At 43.4% G+C, this 26,800-nt stretch overlaps 2 protein-coding genes across 2 annotated transcripts in view; both read left to right on the top strand.

Moving 5' to 3' along the window:
• The first annotated feature begins 2,270 nt into the window (after positions 1 to 2,270).
• LOC126260453 (uncharacterized) lies at positions 2,271 to 3,065 on the top strand. Its single transcript, XM_049957782.1, has one exon. It carries the CDS (start codon positions 2,271 to 2,273, stop codon positions 3,063 to 3,065), a length of 795 nt encoding a protein of 264 aa, XP_049813739.1.
• A 4,990-nt stretch (positions 3,066 to 8,055) lies between these two features.
• LOC126260883 (odorant receptor 43a-like) overlaps positions 8,056 to 26,800 on the top strand; it is a 66,544-nt gene continuing 47,799 nt past the window's right edge. The window contains exon 1 of the mRNA XM_049958325.1: positions 8,056 to 8,086. Within this exon, the coding sequence (XP_049814282.1) occupies positions 8,063 to 8,086 (24 nt within the window). The 5' untranslated portion in view covers positions 8,056 to 8,062. The remainder of the gene's footprint in view (positions 8,087 to 26,800) is intronic.

Here is a 26,800-nt window from a genome sequence, read left to right as displayed (position 1 = left end):
GATGCACATTTACTTTCGACCTCCAGCAGGATTCTAGAACTAGCAAGTATGAAGGGCGTGGACGGGAACTGCGAATAGGTGACGCTAGACGATGTGTGGGGCAGCTGGGGAGTGTGCCGAAATTATTCGCGCATTTGAGGTAAACACTGTGCACTCGTGGGGTGGTGCTTAACGCAACTGCCTAAGAGGCAGGAGATCCTGTTTTCGAGCCCCGGTCCAGCACACATTTTCACTCGTCGCCGTTGCTTCCGCATGCAGTCCCGATGCAGCCTACAAGCCTACATCATTAGTTCCTTGCCTTTCCTTTCTTTTCTCCCCCTCCACCTTCAATTTACATAATACAATAAGATGTCTCATCGTCTTTTCGGAGAAAAACAACATCGAACCATCTCCGGGATCTAGTCAAGAAAACATCATTTGATTCACGCCCTGCACACAAAGGGACTGAATATAGGGCACTGGGACCTTGAGAAACTGCTTTTAGCAGTTCACTGAAATTCATTGCCATTATCTTTTATTTACGTTCAGAATATTCCGTTAAGATATAACTGAGCTCTAGCTTAGAGTGCTCTCTTCTGCTTATAGACAAAAAAAATCTGTATTCCGTACTTCTGAACAATTTTCGAATAGCATCCGTAGGTCTTATCGCGAAATTTCCTAGTTTCAGCATGTCTAGAACTAACCAGAATATTACAGTTTTAAATTTAAGAATTTTTTGCATCGTAGTATTTACGCTCAACGTTTCGCTCAACATGCATAGTGAAAGTGGATAAGTTTTTTTTTAAATGAAAAGTGTTTGAGACTGCATGATCCACTTATAGCAACAAAGTCTTCGGACCGCCTTTCTTACAACGAACGATGTGGATAAGAGTCTGCAAGACAGAGGTCTCTTTGTATGTTTCAAGATGCAATTCTTTGAAGATCGTCGGTGTTGTGTCTGTGACGTATGAACTGCCACAGTATTGATTAGCTTAAAAAGAATTCGAGGGGCGATGAAGAACGTTGACGATTCAAGGTACCACTTCCAGATGTAAATCATTAAAGAGAGGGGTGAATTATGACTGACTTTTTGTTGTTTGGAAAATATAATAACATATTGTAAGATTTCTTAATATGCCTATACACAACTCTTATATAATACACAACCTTTAGGAAAAGAGAGGAGGAAGATGTCTGTATACTTACGTCTTATAATTAGAAAGACACAATAATAAATATACTGACTTATACGTCCATCTGCATCCCTCTTCTGTAGCTGCTGTCAATTATAGAAAGCTGTTAGTAATCTCTACGTCGAGATCAACGTTTCTTGCAACGAAGGCAAACCTCAGCAGAAACTCCCCTGGCACACTAGCGCCAGCAGCGACGTCAGTACAACAAGGTGTGCTGAGAGCAAAACTGTACTGTCAGTAGGTCCGAGTGTAGGCAGTAGTCCACATTTTAAGCATGGAAGTAAACCGATTTCTGAAATTATATATACATGTTTCTGCCTCTTCCGCCTCCCGTCTACTGTGCTGCATTCGGTCCTACGAGTAAATTACTCTGCTGAACGGGAAAGGGGAACCTCTAGTACAGTATACGTTCAGTTTACCGACACTGAGGAACGGTCCACCTCGAGCATAAATTAGAAAACAGACGCACTAAGTGATTTATTAATTAGCTTAGAAATCTGATTCCGTTCGGGGTACGCAAGCTGTGTTTACAGCTGACGTGCAATTACTCGTAGTTTTAATCGAGTCTGGTTAATTATTCGTTCGTAAATTTTCTCGTTTACACGGCGAGAAACAGAATTTGTGCTGAGTGAGGAATATTCCCTTTGAATAATATTTGTAATGATGCAAGCTGGGGCACTCCAAACCGTAATGTATTACTTATTTGTAGCGGTACTTGACTACGCTTGTCGGATTTTAGTGATAGGTTACGCAATACATTCCGTACAACCGTTGGTATAAGTTATGTACGGAGGTGTGACGTAAATCAGCGTCATGCGCATTTAATTAAGAGATTCTGTTACGCGGATTAGGAATTCTCTTTAACTTGCGGTGAGACCTATCTGAATGTCAGAAAATTTTGTAATAAAAATATTGGGCGTCCTCTGTATTGATCTCGCACTCTTCGTTTATAAGAGCAGCGATCGTGTGGGGGACGAAGCCGATGCTGGAAAAGTTTCCTCCTATTCGCGTCAGTGGTGCTCGTGCTGGGCAGAGAACGGTGGAGGCAAGGAAGGGGCTTGGTAGCGCAGCAGTCTCTGATTTTGGTCGTTGTTCGTCATGGACTGGGATCCACGGAGATCACAGCCGCTGACGTGGCACTACACTGCTAGCTCCGTTCTCAGATACAACGTGCGTTTTCTGAATATATCTGGTCTGTGGCCACTGCAAGGCTTGCAACTATTTCGCATCCTTATTGCCATCATAGTCACACTGTGCTTGGGTCACATTGCCGAAGCCGGCATCAACCTGTGCACACTGCGAGGGGAGCTGGAAGACTACACACTGGCGCTGTCCAACGTGTCGGTGATAATAGTCGGCGTGCTCAAGGTGGCGATCTTCCTCCGTAACGAGGGCAGTTTCTGTTTCCTGGTGCGCTGGTTGGACGCGCTGGTGGAGCGCCAGGGAGAGTACGTGCGCGACCAGCCGTCGCGCGAGGCAATCTTCAGGGAGGCTCGCCAACGCGCCAGTCGCATCTCCAAAGGTCTGGACGCGTACAACCTCTCCCTGCTCACCCTGTGGACCGTTGCACCACTGATCGCTTCCTCTGGCGACAAGAGACTGCCCTTCCAGCAGCTGCCCATGGCGAATACGACAACCTTCCCACTGTACGAACTGTCCTACGCCTTACAGGGCACCTCCGTCATAATCATTTGTTTAATCAACGTGCATTTGGACTGCTTCTTTACAGCAGTTATGATTCTCATCGGAGCTCAGTTGAAATTAGTGGGCTCGCGAATCGCTGATTTGCATCCGCGAAACGTAGCAGTGAAGAATGATTCGATAATTGATGGCCTCTACAAGGATTTATGTCTCTGTATCCAGACTCACCAGGATATCACAAGGTATATATAAACCTAGAATATATAATTAAAAACATTTACTCGAAAGTACCACAGGAAAATTTGCTCCAGGGCTGGGACTAGCATAATTTGCTGCCTTTCATGAGGAGTCGCCCATGCTTTAAATAGCCTGCTGGACTGATCCAATTTCTCGTTGTCTCTTGATGATTCCTTCATAGTTCCTGGAGTTTTACATGCAGAGATTCTCCCACCACGGGACTAGCACCTCTTCAGGACAAGAGCGGAAATAATTCTCTGCTAGCCAACGACCACAGAAATTCTATACCTACATCTCATACCTGTAGGCCATCTTATAATGTGTTGCAGGTGGTATTCAAGATACCACTATCATTTGCTTCCTTCCTTGTTCCATTCGCGAAGAACAACTCCATATGAGCCATAGATTATCTGGTTTTGTCTTGGTGATCATTTCGCGAGACGTGTTTTATCTGACTCTTCTTGAAACGTACACTCTGGAAATTTAAACTGAAAACCTCTCTGTAATGCACACTGCCAGTCTTCTAGCGTCTGCCATTGAAGTTCGTTGAGCAGCTTCGAAAAACTCTGGCACTTACCAAACAAACCGTGACGAAACGCACCGCTCTTCGTTAGATCTTCTCTATCTCTTATATTAATCCAGTTTGGTAACATTCCCAGACTGACGAGCAATAATGAAAAATCGGTCGAACAATTGTTACGTAAGCCATTTGGAGCTACATAGCCTTACGTCTCTTCCAATGAAGATCAGCCTGCCATATGCTTTCCCCACAATTTGTTTTTACGCAGTCATTCCATTTTACGTCGCTCCTAATGGTTGCTCCTAGGTGTTTTATGGTTGTTATTCTTTTCAGTAATTGATCACCAGTAGCCCAACAATTGTCGAACAATGGGACCCTCCTCGTCTGTTTCTATGCATTGCATTATGTTTATTTACGTTCCGGGTCAACTGCCAGTTCCCGCACCAATAAATGATATTTTGGAAATCTTCCTGCGTTTCACTACAGTGTTTTGACGATGCAGTCTTTCTGTAAAGAAGAATATTGTCCGGGAACAGTCTCACCCGTGCCTCCACGTTATCCACTGTTCATTTATATATGGGATGGTTATAATTAAACTTTCACTATTTGATAGGGCCTCCATGAAAAACAAGTGATCATAGGACAATGAAACTTTGTAGAAACATGTGTGAGGACATGCGGAAGAGAAATAACGAATAAAACAATGAAACAAACACATTTTAATTTGCACATGAGAAGGTTACATTTGTTAACTGATACCATGTTTATGTTACAGGTTACAAAAGTTGCTCAATGTCATGAAAATCTGCATCCACAACAGCCTGGAATCGCATTAGAGTTTGCTGTACTGCCGCCCGAAACATCTTAAATAGGATGTTGGCTACCTCCCTCGCTATGCTTATCTACAACCTCCAACGTGTATTTGCGTCTTGTTGATAAAACCTGTCCTCCATATATCCCCACAGCCAGAAGTCATACGGGTTAAAATCTGAAGATCTCAGTGGCCACACACTTTGGAAGGACTGGCCAATGTTTCCATTATCTCCAAGCTAAGGAGGTGTGTCCACAGACCCCGAAGTGAACAGGCGTGACGTACCAACAAATGTGTGGAGAAGAAATTACCGCAACGACAGTTTTGATGTGCAACTGAATTTGAATGTGCAACTTAATGTGAAACTGGATTTCCTATTTCTCATGAACAATCGTCCTAAACTTGAGCAGCTCTGGCTCTGGTACAAATTGTGATGTGTCACTTTAGCTATATCAGATTTTATCTGAATCACGTTGATTGACCGCTAATAGCCCAACAGCATTGTCGAACAGTGTGACTGTCCTTGCCTGTTTATTTTCATTGCTTTATATTTACATACGTTTCAAGTCAACTGAGAATTTCTGCACCAATCATCGATCTTTCGGAAATCTTCCTGCGTTTCACTACAGTGTTTTGCCGTTGCAACCTTCCTATAAAGAACAACGTTGTCCGCGAACAGTCTCGCCTGAGCTTCCACGTTATCCACTTTTCATTTATGTACGGGTAAACTTTCACTATTTGAGGGCCACGATGAAAAGTAAGAACAATGAATCAGGTATTGAATCAGGTTTTGTCTGGATCTAGAACTTCCTAGCAGATATAACAAAACATGTCATTCTTGATGGGGCGAAGTGCTTTCCAAACCCTACCTTGGCGAACAAGTTCGTCAGATCTCTCATCAGTTGAGAACGTTAGGAGAATTATGGCCAATGCCCTCCAAACATCTCGGTATTTTGACGATTTAACGCTCTAATTGGACAGAATTTGGCACGATATCCCTTTTGCATAAGATACAAATGTGGACCTACGGGTTACTGACTTGCTCAACTGTTGAAGCTCTTTCTCTTTAATGAATCATCCAATTTTTCTGAGACTGATATCATTTGTTTGTCTGTACATGTACATCACATCTACCGATTTTCGTCCCATTCGGACAACTCATTCGTGGTGCGGCAACTTTTTGTTTTCTTAGTGTGAGTATGTGTGTGTGTGTGTGTGTGTGTGTGTGTGTGTGTGTGTGTGTGTGTATGTGTGTATGAGGAAATGCGGAGGCAGATGCATACGCTACCATTCATTTTCATACCTGCAGACTCTTGTTCTTATTGTTTCTGCACATTAAGAGTCAAACGATAGTTTTTAAGAGCCCCACTTCCAACTGAGGTCAGATAAATGTTCAACAGTTTCCAACACTTGCGCTTACTCACTTTTTTTAACTCTTACTAGAAGCTAGGCAACATCTGAAATGCTAGCAGTAGGATTCTTTGCCTCGCAGTTACTCAGCTGACGGAGAAAGATATCTTACTGCTTCCGATTAAATCTTTGAAGATATACGATGCAACAAGATCAGCTAGAACGCTACGAGCACCCTTAGCAAGCTTGGAAGCTCGATCACATGGAGGCCACGTTGATGAGATGTATGAAACGCATCGGGGATGGAAACAAATATTTGGCCTGCACTGTGTTCGGATAGCGAGTGAAATTGCTCACTTAAGTAACACAGGCAGATGCGTGATTTTGACTGTGGCAGCTGCGATGTAGCCTTGAATAGCTTGTTTTCATTTTAATATCAGGAACAAGTAAGCAACAGGAATTCGGAAGTGAAAGGTCTGTTGTTGATGCTCGAGCCGAAAAAGGCCCTGATCAGATGGAATTTGTGTTAGAATGAACAAGCAGCTCAAACAAACAGATACCAATAATTTAATCTTAAATTAGTTTTCGCAAAATATGTGAAAGTACAAACATTACAAGATATAGCCGACAACCTTTAGTAAAGTGACGCTAGTCTCAACCAAGTTAAAGAGGTATATAATCAGATATCAAAATAAAATATAACTTATGAAAATACACTGCGAAAATGAGGGCCATGACCATAACTGTGTGTAATAGTTTAACGGAAAGAAAGGAGTCTATTGACAACGATCCAGCGGTACAGAGACATGTCCGGATCGAAGAAAAAAAGGAAGAAACCATATTCTTTTGAGAATGGTGGCCACAACAATTTGGATCATAATATAATTTCCTTCTCTAAAAGCCTCTATAACTTCAGCTGGCGAAGAGAATCATTTAATACCTGACCGATATAGCATTAGACAGCGATGCTAATTAACAGATGTATTTAATTTACACGTCTTTGTTCTAAAATCTCAAGGCAAATTTACAGTGTTGTTCGGAAATTCCCGTTAAAAACTTCTAGGACTTGTAGAGGGCAGTGAGTAGATAATACTTTGAATTGGAACTCATGTCTGGAAACTTACCATTTCCGTGCAACAACCACTTGAAAACATGTTGATAACGCGACCACTTTTGCAAGTAATTGGTTAGGCGTGACCGAGTACATCACTTGTTTTGAGGTTCCACTGGTTAATAGCCAAAGAAACTGCTAGTGTACTACTTGGCGGGTTCTCTTCAACGTGATGCAGTACGGCTTCTTCCAGTTTGGGTGTGCGGCATCCCCTTGGAGCACTATAGTCACGCCTGCTGACCTTCATCATCATCATCAGTGTTCTGCCAAAAGGCAGGTTTTCACATGGTAGTTCTCCAGGATGTCCGGTCTGCATAATTTCCTCTTCCCTTTATGTCTTCTATCATTTTGTACCTCCTTCTTCCTCTCGGTCTTCTCCCACAAACCGATCCTTCCAAAGCATCTGCTAGCAAGCACTCCCTCTTCAATGAATGTCCCAACCAGTTCTTTTTCTTTTCTCTTACAACCTTCAGCATACATCTTTTCTCACCAACCCTTCCCAATATTTTTTCATTACGCACTCTTTCCATCCAGGTTATTCTCTCCATTCTCCTCCACATCCACATCTGACCTTGCTGCTGACCTTGAAACTACCCTTTCTCGAAGCCGTTGCTAAACTGTGGCGAAAAGGGTATGCGATGGAGTCGGACGTTGTGGATAACGATCTTGATAAAGGCGACGAGAAGAAGTTCCATTACCGTGAGCTTCGCCATTCAGAAGTATCATGTCGGTTTATTCTGCAAATGTGAACTCAGCCACGTTGGTCTAACACTCACAGACATGTGAATAAGGCTCGAACCAGGTCATAGAAGTAGGACAGACGTCAAATGACATCACCCGATTCTATGTAACCACCGCTCACCACAGCTACCCTGTTACGTACCCGGTTAGTAAATATGATTTCAAACGGCTGTAGCACGGAAACGTTGCCTTTCTGGAAATGAGTTCATATTCAGAATATTATGTCTCATTCCCCTCTACAAGCCCTAGAATTTTGTAACGGGAATTTCCGAACACCCTGTAGAATTATGGGTCTACAAAAATGCGAATAAAATAATCCTTTGATGCAAATAACGCATAGACTACGGATTTACATTTCACATCATTATTATTTTGTTACTTACATTATTTCTTTACTTTTCAGGTTCATCAAATACCTAGAAAGGGTGATGAATCCCATCGCAATGCTGCAACTGGCCCTCGGAGTCTTCAACGGCTGCATGCTCATTTTCCCGGCAGCGTATGTAAGTAAATTCGTGTTAGAATTGTATGCGAGAAATTTCGCCCATTACCTTAATAGCATGATGGTTTGGAAATGAATAAGAATTTCAAAAACTTACACAGTCTTAAACAATATCTCTGTGACTATTCTTATCCACATCATCGTAGAAGATAGAACTCAGCCCAGGAAGCAACTTTACTACGAGTTTCCACAGCGAGTTACATCGGTATCGTTTACCTGGCGAGTCAAAATGTGAATTACGATACTTTTGTATTTACTGTTTCACTCAGAAAAATGAACAATTGGGTTTGAAGATACCACCATACACCATACGTCAATAACCTATGTGTTATACATCATAACCGATTTGCAAGGTTATGTTGACAAACAAGATTAACGTTAGTTTTACTAATCACAGAGAAGGTAGAAAATGACGAATCTGTACCATTAGGTTCGAGTTACTTGGGTCCAAGTTCCCAGTGAGGTTCCATGTGTCCCATTATTCAAACCATTAGGATTTGAACGCCCATAGACGATGGTTATAAGTACTGCACATCCTCCTCCGACAGGTGGTATTCTCTCAAGCATTGAATATTCATATCACTTTCCATGTGTGGGAGCTATTGTTCCATCGATGAGGTACTGAACCGGTTTGACAATACGACAGGAAATAGTAATATCAAACATCCTGACAGGTTAAAACTGTGTGTTGGACCGAGACTCTGAGGACTTTGTCTTACGCTGGCAAATGCTGCACCAACTGACCTACCCAAGCACAATTCGCTACCCGCCTTCACAGCTGCACTTCTGTTAGTACTAGCGGAAGTAAAGGTACGAGAACGGCTCCTGAGTCGTGCTTGAGTGTCGCAGTCGGCAGAGCACTTGCCCGCGAAAGGCGAGAGTCCTGAGTTCGATTCTCGGTCCAGCACACAGGTTTAATCTGCCACGAAGTCATATCAGCGAACCCTCCGCAGCAGGGTAAAAAATTCTTTCTGGAAACAGTAATAAGAGGGTTATTCGGATAGTAAGTAACGATTGGTCACGAAGGAAAATACAGTGAAAATCTGATGAAGCTTTGCACAGATGCGTTGGGCACTCTGTCTAGTACGAGCGTCGATCGCATCATGTCGCTCTTTTCAGTTCTGAGGTCACAGTGAGAACGTAAAGATGGCTAGAAATTAGGGTCTCCCTCCAAGTATGAGGGCGTGGCGAAAGATTTCGCCTGAAGCTATGCAATCCACATAACTGCCAGGCCGTTCGTTCTACACGACAATTCTCGGCCGCACTCTGCAGGGGCAATGAAGATGCTCCTGTTGCATTTCCGATGGGAAGTGTTTGATCACCCACAATACAGCCCTTAATTGACTACCCCTGAGGTTCATCTCTCCTGAAATGAACCGCTGGCTATGAAGACAATATTTTGACACAGACAACGAGCTGCAGTTCAGATTAGAAAATTGTCGAAAAGCACTGGCGGCTGTCTAATATAACGTGGGAATTGGAAAGTTGGTACAACGCTACGACAGATGTCTAAGTCTGAGCGGCGACTGTGTAGAGAAGTAGCTGGAAGGTGTAGCTAGCCGTTGTAAATAAAACAGTTTTGATTTTCACTGTGGATTCCATTTCGCGACCTATCGTTCCTTACTTTCCGAATAGCCCTTGTATGATTCCTCTCCTCCTCTATCTACACCAGTGTCAGCCACGGCATGCAAAACTGCTCACTTGTACAAGTTGCTACATGCATGTATACCAAGATTCTGCATGTCACAGCACTCCTTCGTACGTCTCGGCTTAGCTGGGCCCTTCTCGGAACTGTGTACGCCGCAGCGTATCATTTAGCATGTGATGTTGCACCGTTCTCCTGACTTTTCGTGTGTCGTTTTCCTCTCAAAATGACTTTCTTCAGTTCAATAGAATTGTGCTGTCTGTGCTGTTTAAACTTTGCTATTTGTTCGTTGTTAAAAGGAAGTTCACAGGTCCAGTGGCTGTTTGCACAAAAAGAGGCACACTAGCGCACTACCGCCGTAAACCTTTAAAAATGGATGGAAATCGCAGTAAGGAAAGATGAGAACTCGTAATATCTATTGTCAGTCTAATAAACAACAGGTGTCGCAGATTTTCAATGGAACGGGATTACAGCACCAAGCAGAAACAATTTAAAGGTTTAGTTGACAATGAAAGAATAAAAAATTACAACGATTGAAGATTATTTATATGGGTTTCATTGTTCTGTACATGAAGAAGCTCTATGTGCCAAATTTTAAGGCATGGAGCATTGGTGGTACGAATAGTAAATTTTCAGAAGTCAGTCGCATCATTAGACCGTCAGTTGCAAGAGTTTTAAAGGGAATTATTGAACGAAGAGTATGGAGACGTTATGTATTACCATAAAGTACTTCGGTTCAATCAAAGAGTATGCTTGTGACGATTTGTCGATTGAAGACTTGCTATTACTGAATTTCTTAAGGAGAAAAGAAAGTACAAACGAAAATTAGAACATCAGGAACGGATCGTGGATCTGGCGTTGTAAGTGCACTTGACTGACCACTGCCTACGGAAGATGTTGCAAGGTGAGAAACAACTATTTCTGACTTATGCGGATGCATTTACAAAGAAAATCGCGGTGTGGAAGGCACAAATTCTGACAAAACACCATCCGTTTCCATGAGCTCAACGGTGTTAAAGAAACGAGAATTTTTAAGAAATTATTTTGGCGTTGAAATAATTACAAGAATAGTTTTCTAAATGTTTTGAGGGTACTGCCAATAATCATTATTTTTTAAGCACCCCTGTGCTGTGCAGACGGGACTGATCGATCTCTACTGAAAATCCCGTTTACAAGACAAATTCGTTTACGTTAAAACTGTCCAGGAGTTGTATGTTGTTTTCGTCTCGAAAAGTTTCCACGTCCCCATAATGAGGTTGCAAACGTGATACAATGTTTCAATCAACATACGTACGTGAAAGGCTTTTTTCTATTATGAAACTAAGTCACGATTATGTGGTAACGTGATAGACAAAAATCTGCGGAATTTGCGTACGCCCTTATGCCGGCAATTTATGCTAGATATAAATTTTGTTGTGTCTTCAGCGCGCCAAAAACAATTAAATAACACTGAAAATTTGTTTGATTGTGATCTATGTTGTTGAGAAATATGAAATACGAAACCAAGCCGCATATAAGCTGTTCAATGTTCCGTGGCCGCTATTGATCCACACTGTTACGTCTGATGCCTCGCCTCACCATGCGAGGTATAGTTCCCAAAACTTTATTTTTACTCTTGTAGTGTGTTTTCTGCAATGCAGTATAGGCATTCTAACAAAGAATCGACGACATTTTACAAGAGTCTTACAGCTCCGATTCCCCAGACCAACAACGTGAGGTCACTTCAACTGTTCACAGTGACGACCGCCACTCTGCACTGACTCAGGGATGCGAAACACTTAGCACCATTGCATGATTACGGTTTTCTGGTAGAGATGTTGCGAGGTGCCGGGGCTAGTAGTGTATTTATCACTAAATTCTACTAGAATCCACATGTGTAAATCATGCTCTAAGCCCCCCCTATTCTAACTCCGACTTTTGCTGTTGCACAAGGATAAAACAAATACGCGAACTGACTCTAATCAACCCTGCTAGTGGAGTAGAAGAGAGTTTGGCACCTGCAATAATTTAATTTGATAAATAAGTTAAATAAACAAAGGTTTCATTAGCATAGTGAGGAATGATAGGGTTGCTCTATTGATTAACAGAAAGAAAGTTCTGTCCAAAATAACAATATGATTTATTAAGATTAAACGCAGAATAGTAAAAGAGACACAGGAAATATAAAACATCAAATTGGCTAAAATTGGAGATTCATACAAACACAGTAAAGGTGAAGTTGTCCCTAACTTAGATCGTGAGGTTTAAGACGAAGTGGTATGTGGAGCCAATTCCTTTCCACTCAAATCTCAAGAGAGACACACAGCTAACCCAATAGTAATTGCTGCTACTCGAAACTGAACAAAGTTAGAAAAGGATGAACAGGCGCGCTCTGCTGAGCTCTGATTATCACCTAGGAAAATCCCTATCTGCCGGTGCTGCGGACGTACATTACCAACAGTCTTCTTATCTCCCAGAACACGATCTGGCGTACCGCAGGCGAGGGCTGGTTGCTCCGACGTCCTCGACCGAAAGGCGACTGCCGACCTCCCAGAGCACCCGTACAGGCCGAACACCGAACATTCCCGCCCCCACGACAGTGGCCGTGGTTACGTTCCAATCAGCAACTCGAAAACCGGCGGAAATTCCACTCCATTGCCGGAGCACTACCATTCCACCAATGGAGATTCTTGGCGCCAATTTCTGTGCTGATTTTGCAGAAAGTGCGGGAATTTTCCCGCCACAACTGCGTGGGTACACAAGTCATTCCCACGCCTCGCTGGTAGCCCGCCAGAAAGTGTTTTCGCAAAGTTTCTCTGAAGTAACGGAACCTCTAGCCCAGCCGCTACTTCACACCCCAGCGGGCGTGTCTCTTGACAATGTCGGCGTCTGAAAAGCATTCACTCGACTGCCTCACACACGTCGGCTTAACTCTCTCCAGTTCCACAGAGCCCGCCTGTCACCGGCCCACCCGGGTGACGAGAGACGCTGCGTGGGAAGTACGCGTGTTAAGGAAAAGCAACCCTCCACCGCATGCAACTAGAGAGGAGAATCGTAAGATAGAAATATGAGAGGGGGCTCATGCCACCTCTCATTGCCCCTACGCCATTTTAGATTGTAATTGGTGAGCGGTTGGCTCACTTAGGAGCAAGGTAGTGAGTCAATCGCCCAAGAACAATCTTACAAAGTGACTCCACATACCGCACTCTATAAAAAAGATCATTGCAACTGAAAAATGCAACTCATAGAGGGAGGATTATTTATGATGTAGCCAACTTCACCTTCTTAATATGGAACACTAACACTCACATCACACATCCATACCCAGGGAGCCCCTTCCAAACACCGATTCACGCAGACATTCACGCTCTAAACATGGCCCGGGCATCTGAGCCAAATATGGAGCAGTTTATTCTTTACAATCAGAGTTGGAGTGCTCCGCAATTAAATGCCCAAGATGTTACAACAATTTTAATCATTAAACTAACCTGACCTCACTCACACATGATAATATTTAAGTTAACAATCTCTTTGTGAGTTTTCAGAATCTAGTTACAACCTCCGATTCATTCTGTCTCCCTGCAGCAAGAATAACCTTTACAAAATGTTCCCTGAACTGATGGTCCATTCACAATGACAGTGGTGGTATCTGCTTCAGTTTATGGGGACTTCAGGCACACTGTTAGCATACACACAACAATAAACACAAAATACAAAAAAAACATGATGTGGAGAACAATACAGTAATCTGTAATAAGAATTACAGTGTAAAACACAAACGCATACAAGGTATAACATACATTACAGAAACAACATAAGAGAAAGAAATTTAAGAAAAACAAAAAAAACAAGGTTCATGGGGCATCAAATTGTGCGTGCACATTGCACAAAGTTCACGACTGTGCTGAGAATGAGGCACTAAATCACATTGTTAGAAATATCCGTGGCACTTCACAAATTCCACCGTACTGACATCACATAAGGCTAAACGTCGGGTGTAGTTGCTACGTTGTGGCAACAGCAATAGGGAGTTCTGGAGTGTCTGCAGTACGCTGTTGAGATTGTAGTCAGACCCACGCATATGATCACGGCAGTACGGTAGGAAGACACAGTGATAGGTTCTCCTCACGTCGATTAATTGTCTCTGAGATCTCCTTGTTGGGATACATCACTAGTCTAGGTCTCTTCTCTCGCTGGACAGAACTTTACGTTTCCCAATATTGCAGTTCGACGAGGGATGATGGCACGTGGAGTGACTCCACAAGTGTGTGAGGTCATCCATACAGGATCGAACTAGGAGCGACTATTGTTAAAAACTGCTCTCTAATAGAGAGGAGAAGTAAGACATGAGACCATACATTTGTTAGTGTGGCACGATACTGCTTTGTGTATGCAGATCGGCCAATGCTAGTGAGTTGTAAAAACCCAAACAGGTGAGTATAGAGCGTCCCTTTCTGTCCTGAGGCACATGAGGCGCAGGTTCTGACACGATATGTGATCTTCTTCGTGTACTCACGACAACGTGGTCTGCCGCAGGGAATCCCTCCAGGCGGCTGCCGCGTCCGGAGAGCTAGCAGGCTGTCGCGTGTCAGGGTCAACGGCCAGCCCCACTTTCGCTTGTGGCGGGGCAAGGGTCCCGTGTAATCCCTCAGGTAGGCAGCCGGGTGACTGTCAGCGTGTAGGACGGGACGCTCGCCCTCTAGCAGGTAGCCGAAGACCTCTTGTTTTTGCGCTGGCTGGCCTCTGCATTGCCACGTTCCTCGTCATCTGTACAATTCTTACAAAAGTCTTATGCCTAACTTTTTCCCATGACCTTCTATGTTATAATAAATTTACCTAATGAAACATTAATGGTCTGTCATTTCAGACACTCTTATTTTACTTTTATAGTTATTAATCTATGGCAATCATTATAACATCTAATCTAGACATGGAAATAATTTATTTTGATATACGTGTAGAGACCGATCTCAGTAAGTACATGGTGTGTGATAACTGATGCTTTGTAATGGATGAACAACTAAATGTGCGGGCCCGCACTAATATTACTATTAATTATATAGATCGACAGTAGACATGCTTCAAGAATTAACTACCATATCCCAACGATCTACATTCTACGTCTTTTAATTAAATTATGTTGTTATGCAGGTCTAAGTTTTACTGTGCTATAAAGAACATGCAACTACGCTACTTTCGCTCGCCCGTCGTCCCTCCATCTCGGGTCTGTGGTTTGGTGACCTGAAAAATAGCAACTCAACAGGCGCGCGCCACACTTGTGGTAGAAAACCCCCACAATATTAATCTAGTTATTGTTAAATCCTACAGTTTAACTTATCCTAGTATCGTACTTTCCCTTTTATTTATTTATTTATTTATTTTATTTATTTATTTATTTATTTATTTATTTATTTATTTTTTATTTACCTTATACAATACCCTTACATAGTTCCTGTTACGCTGAGATGTCTTGCTGCTCGCCGCTATTGACGACAGTGATGTGCGCGCCGTACGACATGACCTCCGAGTTTTCATTACGCCTCACTGAAACTCCAGAGACTGGGTTAGCCATGGCTATACACGACAATAAATTTATAGTTGCAACTTCCTTCTCTATGTGAAGCGGTTTTCGCGATCGAAGTACACCTTTCCAGAAGCAATGTAATATGACCAAGCCAGGACTGGTTCCTGTTGAGGATTCAGACACCCAACACACGCCAGCTACACAGTATGTCACGAATATCCAAGTACAATTCCTTGGTGATTCATCTGTGACAAAAACGAGCAGCACGCTAAATCCCCAACCAGCACATTAGCATGGTAGGCTTTTATGCCCTCATTTCTCTCGTCTAGGGCACCATTAGAGTCAAATGCTCACAGGTTCACCCCGACTTGCAAGACAACGATACCGGCGCAGCTCTGCAAGAACTATACTGCCCATCTTCACCCTCGAAATCGCGCAATATACCACAATCGTGCAGTGCACTGACGCGTGCCTGCAAGCATTGGTATGAACGTCTCACGAACTGGTTGTGGCCGCTATGGAGCGTATCACGACCTCTCAGAACGCTTCTAAGAGCACGTTCTTGTATGCGCCCGTTTGTGCGACGTCTCGTCACTCATCCTTATCCCTTAACATGGACACCAGATAGGAAAGGACAAAAACATTGCTCATGAAAAGGTAGTGTCTCCTACTCCATCGACATTGGAGATCGCAAACATAAACAAAAAGAGGATAGCAGCAGTAAATTCTTATGCAAGACAACGCAGCGTGTTAATACTTTAGCAATCTTAATCTATTAATGTAACGATTATTGTTCCCCGAACAAAGGTTCATATATTTGCCTATTCTACTATGTACATTTCTTACACTACTACTATTCTACGAACTCCTTTATGTGAGATATGTGGTGGAGTCCTATGGACTTCTTTCCTTTCAGCGTCTCCAATTCATAAGCATTGTGGTGAGCTGCTCTCCTTATACGGTACGGGCCGTTGTAAACAGAATAGAATTTTTGGCATTTCATTTTTTGTTTGTTCGAAAGTCGGAAAGACTTAACGAGCACCTTTTGTCCAATTTGGAAGTGTCGTAGACGAGCTCCCCTGTCGGCACGTCTCTTCCTGACCTCTGCTGCAGCCCGTATCCTCTTGAGAGCCAAATCCACTATGGCTTGGTGCTGCGTTCGCGCCCTTGGTGGGAAGTTTACGACCTTGGTTATCAAGTCCTTAGGAATCCGGTTTTTCAGTACTGTAATGGGTGCCAATTTTGTTATCCCATGGGGTGCCTCATTGATCACCTCCTGGAAGTCTTTAAGGAAAACGTCCCATGTCGTGTGCTGTTTGTTACAGTACAACCGGCACAAGTTTCCGAGTTCTTTGATAACCCGTTCTGCAGCATTCGAGCTCGGATGGTGTGAAGATATAAAAATGGGATCAATTTTACATCGACGCAACATCTCCTTCCATGTTTTTGACTTAAACTGTGGCCCGTTATCAGAAATGATTCTCCTCACATGACCAACCTGTGGTAGGAAATCCCGGATGAGGGCTCGTGATACAGTTCGTCCTGTCGCCCTCTTCAGTGGCGTAAAGGTAACGTATTTGGACGTTAGTTCAACAAACACTAATACGTAAGTATATCCTCTTCTTGTTCTTGGCAAAGGTCCCATCAAATCTGTTGCTGCTAATTGTCTTAATTTGGTCGGTACGATTGGGTATAATGGTGCCTGCATGCTCACAGTAGTGTGCTTAGCCTTTTGGCAGTCTTTACACACCGACAGTACCCTCCGAATTCGACGCTCCATGTTTCGAAAGTAACACATGGTCCTTAGCTTGAGATTGCACTTGCGTGGTCCGAAGTGTCCATAGCTGAGGTGAGTATGCCATATAACCTTGTTTATTAGGTGTTCAGGGATGCATACCCCCCATTCAGTGTCATTGGTATAATTTCGGTGGAAAATTATGCCTTTCCGCAAGAGGTAGAACTGCCTGATGGTGGCGTGTCTTCTGTCTATCCATTTCTGTTTCAATAACACTAGGGCAGGGTCCTTGTCTTGCTCCTCCTTGATGTCCTGCATACTACAGGTAATAAAATTTTCAAAGGCTACTTTCTGCATATAGTAAAGGCAGTAGTGATTTTCCTCCAGATCTTCTTCCATGTTGTGCTCAAATCCGATCGGTGACCGTGATAAGGCGTCTGCAATGATGTTCTGACTGCCGGGGATATATTCTATCGAAAAATTGTACTGCTGTAGATACGATGCCCACCTAATGAGCCGCCTGTGATTAAGCTTTGCAGTCATCAAGAACTCGAGTGCCTTGTGGTCTGTGTAGACCCTCGTCTTGCGACCAAACAGAAGGTATCTGAATTTTTGAAACGCCCATACAATAGCCAGCGCCTCTAACTCGGTTACTGAGTAATTCCTCTCACTCTTGGCTAGTACTCTGCTAGCAAACGCAATTGTCTTCCACACCCTGTTTCCTTCATGTACATAGTCTTGGAACACCATGACACCCAGACCGGAGTATGAACTGTCCGTTACTATGCAAAGCTCTTCAGCTAAATTAGGGTGTGATAGGATGGGTGCTTGTAATAATGCGAATTTTAATGTTTTCCATTCGGATTCGGCCGCCTCATCCCATTCCCAAGGAATCTTCTTTCCTGTAAGTTGATGCAACCGAGGACTGCTCTGAGTTTTGACATGTATAAAGCGGTTGTAAAAATTTATGATCCCCAAGAACCCCCTTAACTGCTTCTTTGTCGTAGGAATGGGAAACTTTTCAATCGCTTCGATCTTTTCGGGATTTGGCGCAATGCCCTCACCCGTGATGATATGTCCTAGAAATTTCACAGAGGACGTCCCAAAATTCGATTTTTCGATATTGATAGTCACACCGTATTCCTTGAATGTCGCTAGGAGTTCACCGAGGACCGCATTGTGCTCTCCCCAAGATTTCTCCGCGATCAGCAAATCGTCCACATAGCTGGTGACATGACGTTTCAAATTATCGCTTAGTATGCCGTCCAGCCCCCGAATGAATGCGGCAGATGAAACGTTCAAACCAAATGGTAGACGACGAAACCGGTAACATCTTCCAAATGCTAAAAAGGCTGTGTACTGTCTGCAATTTGGATGGAGCTCGATCTGCCAGAAACTCGATTTTAGATCAACTGATGAGAAGATTGATATTCCATGGAAGTTTTGTAAGAGTTCCTCTAATCGTTCCGGTCTGTCTGTTTCGGGTTCTATTATGGTATTAATTTGTCGCGAGTCCAAGACTAAACGAATACTACCATCTGCCTTCTCGACTACTCTTAACGGGTTATTATAGGCTGAAGCCGTAGGTTCTATTATTCCTTCACTCAGCATTCGCGTAATTTCAGCTGCTACTTTCTGTCGATATGCCAAGGGGATTGGATAGGGTGGCACACGAAACTGGTTGTGCGGACGTACACGAAATTCATATTGGAAATTCTTTATTGATCCTGTCTTGGGAAGGAAGACCTCCGCATGTTCTACTAGTAATTTATGAAGTTCTTTGCGGTGTTCGCCCCTTATATTCTTTATTGCTTCCACTTTTTCTCCTATTTTCTCCTTTATTTCTCCCATTATTCCGACTTCATTCTCATCCGTGTCCTCTCCCCTATCCGCAACGTCGTCCTGTTCTTCCTTTCTGTCTTTCAGACACGCATAGTTTATCCGAACACAGTTAGACGGTAGTTGAGCTGGGATCAGCTGATCGTCGAACTTAATGTGGACGGGATTCCCTTTCCTCAAAACCACTTCACCTCGTCCTAGATCAACTATCGCTTCATGTTCATTTAGGAAGTCCGTTCCTATTATCATGTCGATCGCCAGATTTGGCACGATCCAGAAGTTAGACTCTATTTTGTGTCCTTGGCAGGAGAATTCCAGTCTTGTTTGTTGGGTGACCTCCGTACATTTACCCGCTAATGCCCCTTTTATTTTGGTTTTCTTAACCGATAGGACAGGCCAGTCCATCTCCTGAGAGCACCTCTTGTATGCTGCCTCAGATATTGCTGTTATGTAGCTTCCACTATCTATTATCGCATTCAGACTCTTTTCAGCTATTGCTACTGTGATAAGAGGCTGCCGATCATGTCGAGGAGTTGCTTTATGTTCCTCGAGCAGGATTTCTGATAAATCTTCGTAATGTATCATCCGTAGTTGGCCAGGTCCGAGATTACGTGCGAAATTCCGGCGGCCTGTGTTCGCACTAGTCTGGCGTCAATCCCTAGCTAGGCTCCCCCTCCTCTGACGTGCATTAGGATTTGCGGGTCTGGTTTCAATCTCCTGGTTCCACCGTTGTCCTTGGTTTCGCTCTCTCCAATTACGGTCGCTTTGCCGTTCGTTATTCCTTCTATCCCAGATTCCTTGTCTAGATTGACCCTGCTCCCTGACGTTCTGGTTTCCGTGTCTTTGGTTTCCATAACCTTGAATAGCGTAACCTTGACTTCCGTAACCCTGGTTTCCTAACTGACCAGTGCGATTATGCAATCTGCTGTCGTCTTCTGTTCCTGGCCGGTGGTATTTGTTACTTTGCCCCTTCTTCCTGTCCTTTGCGTCTTGTTTATCAAAGACTACTTCGAGTTCGCGCAATAGAATCTTGAATGCTTCTATGTCAGCTCCACACTTGCCGACAAGTGTCTGTTGGTACCTAACTGGCAATTTGGAAAAGCAAAATTTAATGATTTCTCCGTTACTATATGGACTATCTAAAAATTGATTCTTCTTGAGTAAATCATCAAGAAATTTGGTTGCGCTCCTATGCCCGGACACTTCCAGTTCAGGACAAAATATTATTTCCTCTTTAATCCTATCTTGCGTTTCCTTTGACCAGTAGGTCCGCAGGAATGCACCAACAAATTCCTGATAAGTCCGACACGTCACTGCCACACCCCGCATCTTTTCCGCGGCTTGGCCTTCGATGTGTCCACACATGAATTCTAATTTTGCCTGGGTTGGCCATGATGCCGGTAATGAATTTGTAAACTGCATCACCCAGCTCTTCGGATGCATCGACCCTCCATTTTCTTTGAACTTCTGGAATTTCAGTATCGACAGGAAGTGATTGTGATCAAAATCCTGTCTGATCCTCGCACTGGTGTTGTCACTCGTTTCCGATACTTGCACGTCTGCTGAGTGTCCTGTTCTATCTTGCTGATAACTGTGATGTGCAACCTCTGTATCACAGTGGAAGTGGCACTCAGAATTCACTCTCCTAAGTGGGCTATAATTATTGGAGCTATTACTTGCTGTTTCTGCGTGTGCATTGTTAGTTCCGCACTCTGTCACTGGGCTAGAGCACGGCGGGCTTTTCCTCGGAGACACAATTCTGTGTACTCCATCATGGGTATCCGAACGCGCAGTGCTCGTGTGCCCGTTTTGCTCTAGTTTTGCTATCCGACTCTCTACTTCTTCCATTCGTTTCGTGGAGTTCGCAACCGCGATATTACCTTGAGTTTTTAAGAATGCTAGGGATTTTGAGTGGGATTGTGTTGTACGTCGCAAGCGCCCTGCGAGTTTAGAAGTTGCTTCCGCGACTTTCATTGCCCCTGTTGCTGCAGTTTTGGCAAGGCCTGCTACTTTTTGTGCTACCGTTGACATTTGTTTTGCTTCTCCACATTCTTTCTTTATTGTTAATAATTCCCCACGAATTTCCCCTATATGCGAAATTATTGCCTCCGTGTCCTTCTTACGCTGTTCGTCAGCTTCTTCCTTCTCCTTCTTACGTTGTTTCTCCTCTTCTTCCTTCTCCTTCTTACGTTGTTTCTCCTCTTCTTCCTTCTCCCTCTTACGCTGTTCGTCAGCTTCTTCCTTCTCCTTCTTACGTTGTTCGTCAGCTTCTTCTTTCATTGATCGTAGGAAGCTCAGTATTGGGTTTACGTCATCTTCTTGATCCTCTTCAAACATGGGCGATGTAACTCTGGACACCTGGGCGCTAGAGCTCTGACGTGACCGAGCTGGCCTCTGTCTGCACTCGTTCGTTTGACTATAAACTTCTGCTACCGTCTCGACCTGTGTGCCTGTCTCTGTTTCATCCTCTACTTCACTATCATAATCACGGCCGCAACGCTGCTCTGAGATCGCGTCCAAATCACCTTCCTCATCAATGCCCCTGGCGTCCTGTCCTGCTAAAAATGTGCCCATCTCATCTCCGAACCTATTCCCGTCAGTAAACTGCCCCTTATCCATTATGCTATCCTCTTTTGTTTTAGCTTCGCCCGATAATAGTCGTGCCTTACTTCTCGTTATCATTCATAAAAACAAATTCATCTAAAATGCACAATAAAATTAATCTACTCCATATATTTTTTTACACATAAACATAAAATTTCAACAACGCTGTTCCAACGCTGTAATCACAAACACAATTTGATGTGGTACAGAAACCGCACACAAATCCGACAAAGTGCGATGCGGTACAGACACCACATCAGCGAAACACAAAAAAACAATGAACAAAAAATATATACACTGAAAACAAAAACTGTAGTCATGCGCCGCTACTTAAAACTAAACGCGGAACTACCAAAAAAAACTTGGGTATTAATCATTAAAAAAATAGAGAGAAAAAAATTGAATGTTCCTACTAAGAATCCTGTTTGTTTATCAGAGATTCACAGGAAAGATCCGAGGCCAAGGGTCGCCATATTATGCGAGGTGCCGGGGCTAGTAGTGTATTTATCACTAAATTCTACTAGAATCCACATGTGTAAATCATGCTCTAAGCCCCCCCTATTCTAACTCCGACTTTTGCTGTTGCACAAGGATAAAACAAATACGCGAACTGACTCTAATCAACCCTGCTAGTGGAGTAGAAGAGAGTTTGGCACCTGCAATAATTTAATTTGATAAATAAGTTAAATAAACAAAGGTTTCATTAGCATAGTGAGGAATGATAGGGTTGCTCTATTGATTAACAGAAAGAAAGTTCTGTCCAAAATAACAATATGATTTATTAAGATTAAACGCAGAATAGTAAAAGAGACACAGGAAATATAAAACATCAAATTGGCTAAAATTGGAGATTCATACAAACACAGTAAAGGTGAAGTTGTCCCTAACTTAGATCGTGAGGTTTAAGACGAAGTGGTATGTGGAGCCAATTCCTTTCCACTCAAATCTCAAGAGAGACACACAGCTAACCCAATAGTAATTGCTGCTACTCGAAACTGAACAAAGTTAGAAAAGGATGAACAGGCGCGCTCTGCTGAGCTCTGATTATCACCTAGGAAAATCCCTATCTGCCGGTGCTGCGGACGTACATTACCAACAGTCTTCTTATCTCCCAGAACACGATCTGGCGTACCGCAGGCGAGGGCTGGTTGCTCCGACGTCCTCGACCGAAAGGCGACTGCCGACCTCCCAGAGCACCCGTACAGGCCGAACACCGAACATTCCCGCCCCCACGACAGTGGCCGTGGTTACGTTCCAATCAGCAACTCGAAAACCGGCGGAAATTCCACTCCATTGCCGGAGCACTACCATTCCACCAATGGAGATTCTTGGCGCCAATTTCTGTGCTGATTTTGCAGAAAGTGCGGGAATTTTCCCGCCACAACTGCGTGGGTACACAAGTCATTCCCACGCCTCGCTGGTAGCCCGCCAGAAAGTGTTTTCGCAAAGTTTCTCTGAAGTAACGGAACCTCTAGCCCAGCCGCTACTTCACACCCCAGCGGGCGTGTCTCTTGACAATGTCGGCGTCTGAAAAGCATTCACTCGACTGCCTCACACACGTCGGCTTAACTCTCTCCAGTTCCACAGAGCCCGCCTGTCACCGGCCCACCCGGGTGACGAGAGACGCTGCGTGGGAAGTACGCGTGTTAAGGAAAAGCAACCCTCCACCGCATGCAACTAGAGAGGAGAATCGTAAGATAGAAATATGAGAGGGGGCTCATGCCACCTCTCAATGTCACTGCAGTTCCACGCTGTGTTCTTCGAAGCTGATATGTGCTTATTGATGATTTTTCTCCAACATGATCCATCATCATCGTCTCATATTCAAATGTGCAAACAATTCTTTTCCTACAGCCTGGCCCAGTCCTTATTATTTGTAGTAAGTTAATATCCATCGTTATAAACTAATTCAGCTGACATAACGAAAATACACCATCCACTGATCAACAAAATCACCTAATCCTACATTAAGCCTAATTCCGTGATTATACATCGTATACACTGAGATGACTAAAGTCATGGGTTACCCTTGTGTCGGTCCTCCATTCGCCCGGCGTAGTGCAACAGCTTGACGTGGCATGGACTGAACACCTCATTGGAAGTAGTCTGCAGAAATAATGAGCCATGTTGCCTCTATAGCCGTCTATTATTGCGGAAGTGTTGCCGTTGCTGGATTTTGTGCACGAACTGACCTGCCTATTATATCTCATAAATATTCGACTGAATTCGTGTCGGGCGATCTGAGTGACCATATCATTTGTTCGAATTTTCTTCAAACCAATCACGAACTATTGTGGCCCGGTGACATGGCGATTTGTCGTTCACAAAATTTCCATCGTTATTTCGGAACATGAAGCCCATGAATGGCTGAAAATAGTCTCGAAGTAGCCGAACAATTTCCAGCCAATGATCGCTTCAGTTGGACCAAAGGATCCAGTTCATTACTTGTAAACACAGCCAGTACCATTACGGAGCCACCACCATCTTCCACAGTGCGTTGTTGACAACTTGGGTCCATGGTTTCGTGCGGTCTGCGCCACTCTAACCCCACCAACAGCTCCTACCAACAGAAATGGGAACTCATCTGACCAGGCCACTGTTTTCCAGTCGTCTAGGGTCCAACCGATATGGCAAAGAGTCCAGGAGAGGCGCAGCAGGTGATGTCTTGGTGTTAGCAAAGGCACGCCCGTCGGTCGTTGCCACAGCTGATTAAACGCCAGATTTTGCCGCACTCTCCAAAAGGATACGTTCGTCGTACGGCTTACGTTGATCCCTGTGGTTATTTCACTCAGTGTTGCTTGTCTGTTAGCACTGACAAGTCTACGCAAATGCAGCTGCTCTCGGTCGTTAAGTGAAAGTCGTCGGTCACTGCGTTGTGCATAGTGAGAGGTAATGCGAAATTTGACACATGCTTGACATTATGGATCTCGGATTATTGAATTCCCTAACGGTTCCCGAAATGGAATGTTTCATTCGTCTAGCTCCAACTACCATTCCGCGTTCAAAGCCTGTTAATTGCCGTCGTGGTGCCATAATCACGTCGGAAACCTTTTCATATGAATCATTATCACAGCTCCTGACGATGACGCTCCATTGACGAGCTTTTCTTGCTCGGCATGTTGAGCAGTGTAAGCATAGAAATGCTGTTTCTGCTGTTCCTGTGGGGAGGGAAAGAAGAACCTTACCTGCACAAATTTTTCTAGGATGATGTGGTGATGATATTCTGTGTCTGCTGCGAGAAAATTACTCTAGCAGCAAGCCAGACCACGGACGAGCCGGTTGCGTGATTGTCCCGCCTTCTCATAGGACAGCCCCGCCAGTGCATTGCCATTTACACCTTGTGTACGCGATACTATCGCCATCTGTATACGTGCACGTCGCTATTCCATGACTTTTCGTCACCTCAGTGTACCTCGCCCTGTTAAAGACCGCAGACAAATCGGTGTAGAACACACGCCAAAAACGAATGTGGTTGTCAGATATTTGCATGAAAATTACTATAATATTTCAATGGAAAATGTGACATGCACAGATTTATTAGGAGCGACACTGTCCACTGAGTTACGTTCCAATTGCCTCAGGAAGAAATGCTAACAAGTTATAGAATGTTTATTATTGTTCTGGGCGGCGAAATTAATTTATACACTTCCGTTCATGTTGACAATGACATTTCCATATTTTGCACTCCTTCACACTAAACCTCTGATCATGGGACAACTTATTTTCTTTTGTCATTTGTGAGGAAAGAACATTTTGTAAAATGAAGAAACCGCACAAAAGTGACTTAATTCACAATCTTTTATTGAGTACATGACCCGTTTCAGAACACTTAAATTTCCATTATTTGGTGTAAATCGTAATCATGAAAATATTGTCTTACGCAAGAATGAGAGGGGATCCTCGAATCTGAAATATCAGATTAGGAGCTATGTGGCTAAAATTTCAAACCAAAATAAATTAAAAGTGAGAACAGGACGTTATTTGCAAACAAAATCACTTATCCATTTGATCAGACAGGAGGAATTTTTATACGAGATTTAAAGAACATAAAGAGCTGGCCATTTCCAGGACAATGCATTTGAGTGACAACCCGCATGAGTTGGAGCAGGTTAGCGGTAACTTAAATATCTTACACACTGCAGACTAAGGTCGGAGACTCAATGTCCTAGAAGAAATTTAAATCTTAAGAAGACTTCATTCCCGTCCTCTCGATACGATTAATGAAAACTCTAACCTGTATCATAAAAGTATTTTAGGTAATTATGACGTTATCCAAACAGATTGAGGTGTCCACATAACGTAATATTTTTCACTGTTTATTTAAATGTACAGGTCCTCTTTTCCTCTTGATCTTGTGATGGTTCCGTCTCATTTCTGCTGTTACTTTCTACTTTTCCAGTTCAAACAGGCCATCAATCGCATGTATGTTTCATATCGTGCCTACGCATGGGTCGCGTGCGGCCTATGTACTAAGGCTAGTGTGTACTATTACATAGTTTTCCTGTTCGTGTTCCCGGTACTGTAGCACAGGAGAACGGTTTTTATGAAATTTATGTGAGTAATTTCAGGCAGTGTACGATTTCTCTCCCCCTCCCTCCATTTTTATTGCATTTTACGTGTTTCAAGATTCTTGTGGCTTTTCGTGTCCGGTCGTGATGTCCGTTTTTCCTGGTTTTTTAAGTCCCTTTCATCCTTTTGGCATGGAACCTTTAGTTCCATGACAACACTGGGGTGAGGATGACTTCCGATAGTTAAGTGATTTCATTTTTAAGTAACGTCCTCTTCTCTCTTTTAATTTTAGCAGTATAGTTCGTTATCTGATACGTCAGACCTTAGGATCCCCTCTCATTCTTGTACAACACAATATTTTCATTGTTATAGTTTACACCACATAATGGAACTTCAAGTGTTGCGGAACCGGTCGTCTACACAATAAAAGATTGTGCAGTAAGCAGCTGTTGTGTGGTTTCTTCATTTTACAAAATAGGCTTATACAGTTGCAGCTGCCCCATAAAAAGAGGAGAGTAGTTTAGCCTATCCGTTAGTATATACGCACTTATCGTTAAGTAATATTTATGACTGCAGTTACGACGCAAGGACTAAGCAAATAGGGTGTAGCCCAAATATTGATAGCTGAAGCTTCTTAAAAGCTTATATAAATCCCGAATAGGGCTATATGAATTTTTGTACTATTTCTGGCAAAGTAAGTATTCCAGTTCTCTTAGAGACACTGCAGGAATGCTACTGGTTCTTAATTTTTAGAATACAGACGACTATGAATTGGTAACATTCAAACCCCGTGATCGTGGCGCTCGGCGCTGAGCGCTTATCTCACTCTTACTTCAGTAAATTAAAACCGTCTTCGACCCGAATTTTGGGTTGGACACCA

This window comes from Schistocerca nitens, chromosome 5, assembly GCF_023898315.1.
Source record: "Schistocerca nitens isolate TAMUIC-IGC-003100 chromosome 5, iqSchNite1.1, whole genome shotgun sequence".
Classification (NCBI taxonomy): domain Eukaryota; kingdom Metazoa; phylum Arthropoda; class Insecta; order Orthoptera; family Acrididae; genus Schistocerca; species Schistocerca nitens.
The sequence above is the reverse complement of the archived record's forward strand: the minus strand, read 5'-3'. Positions and strand labels throughout refer to the sequence as shown.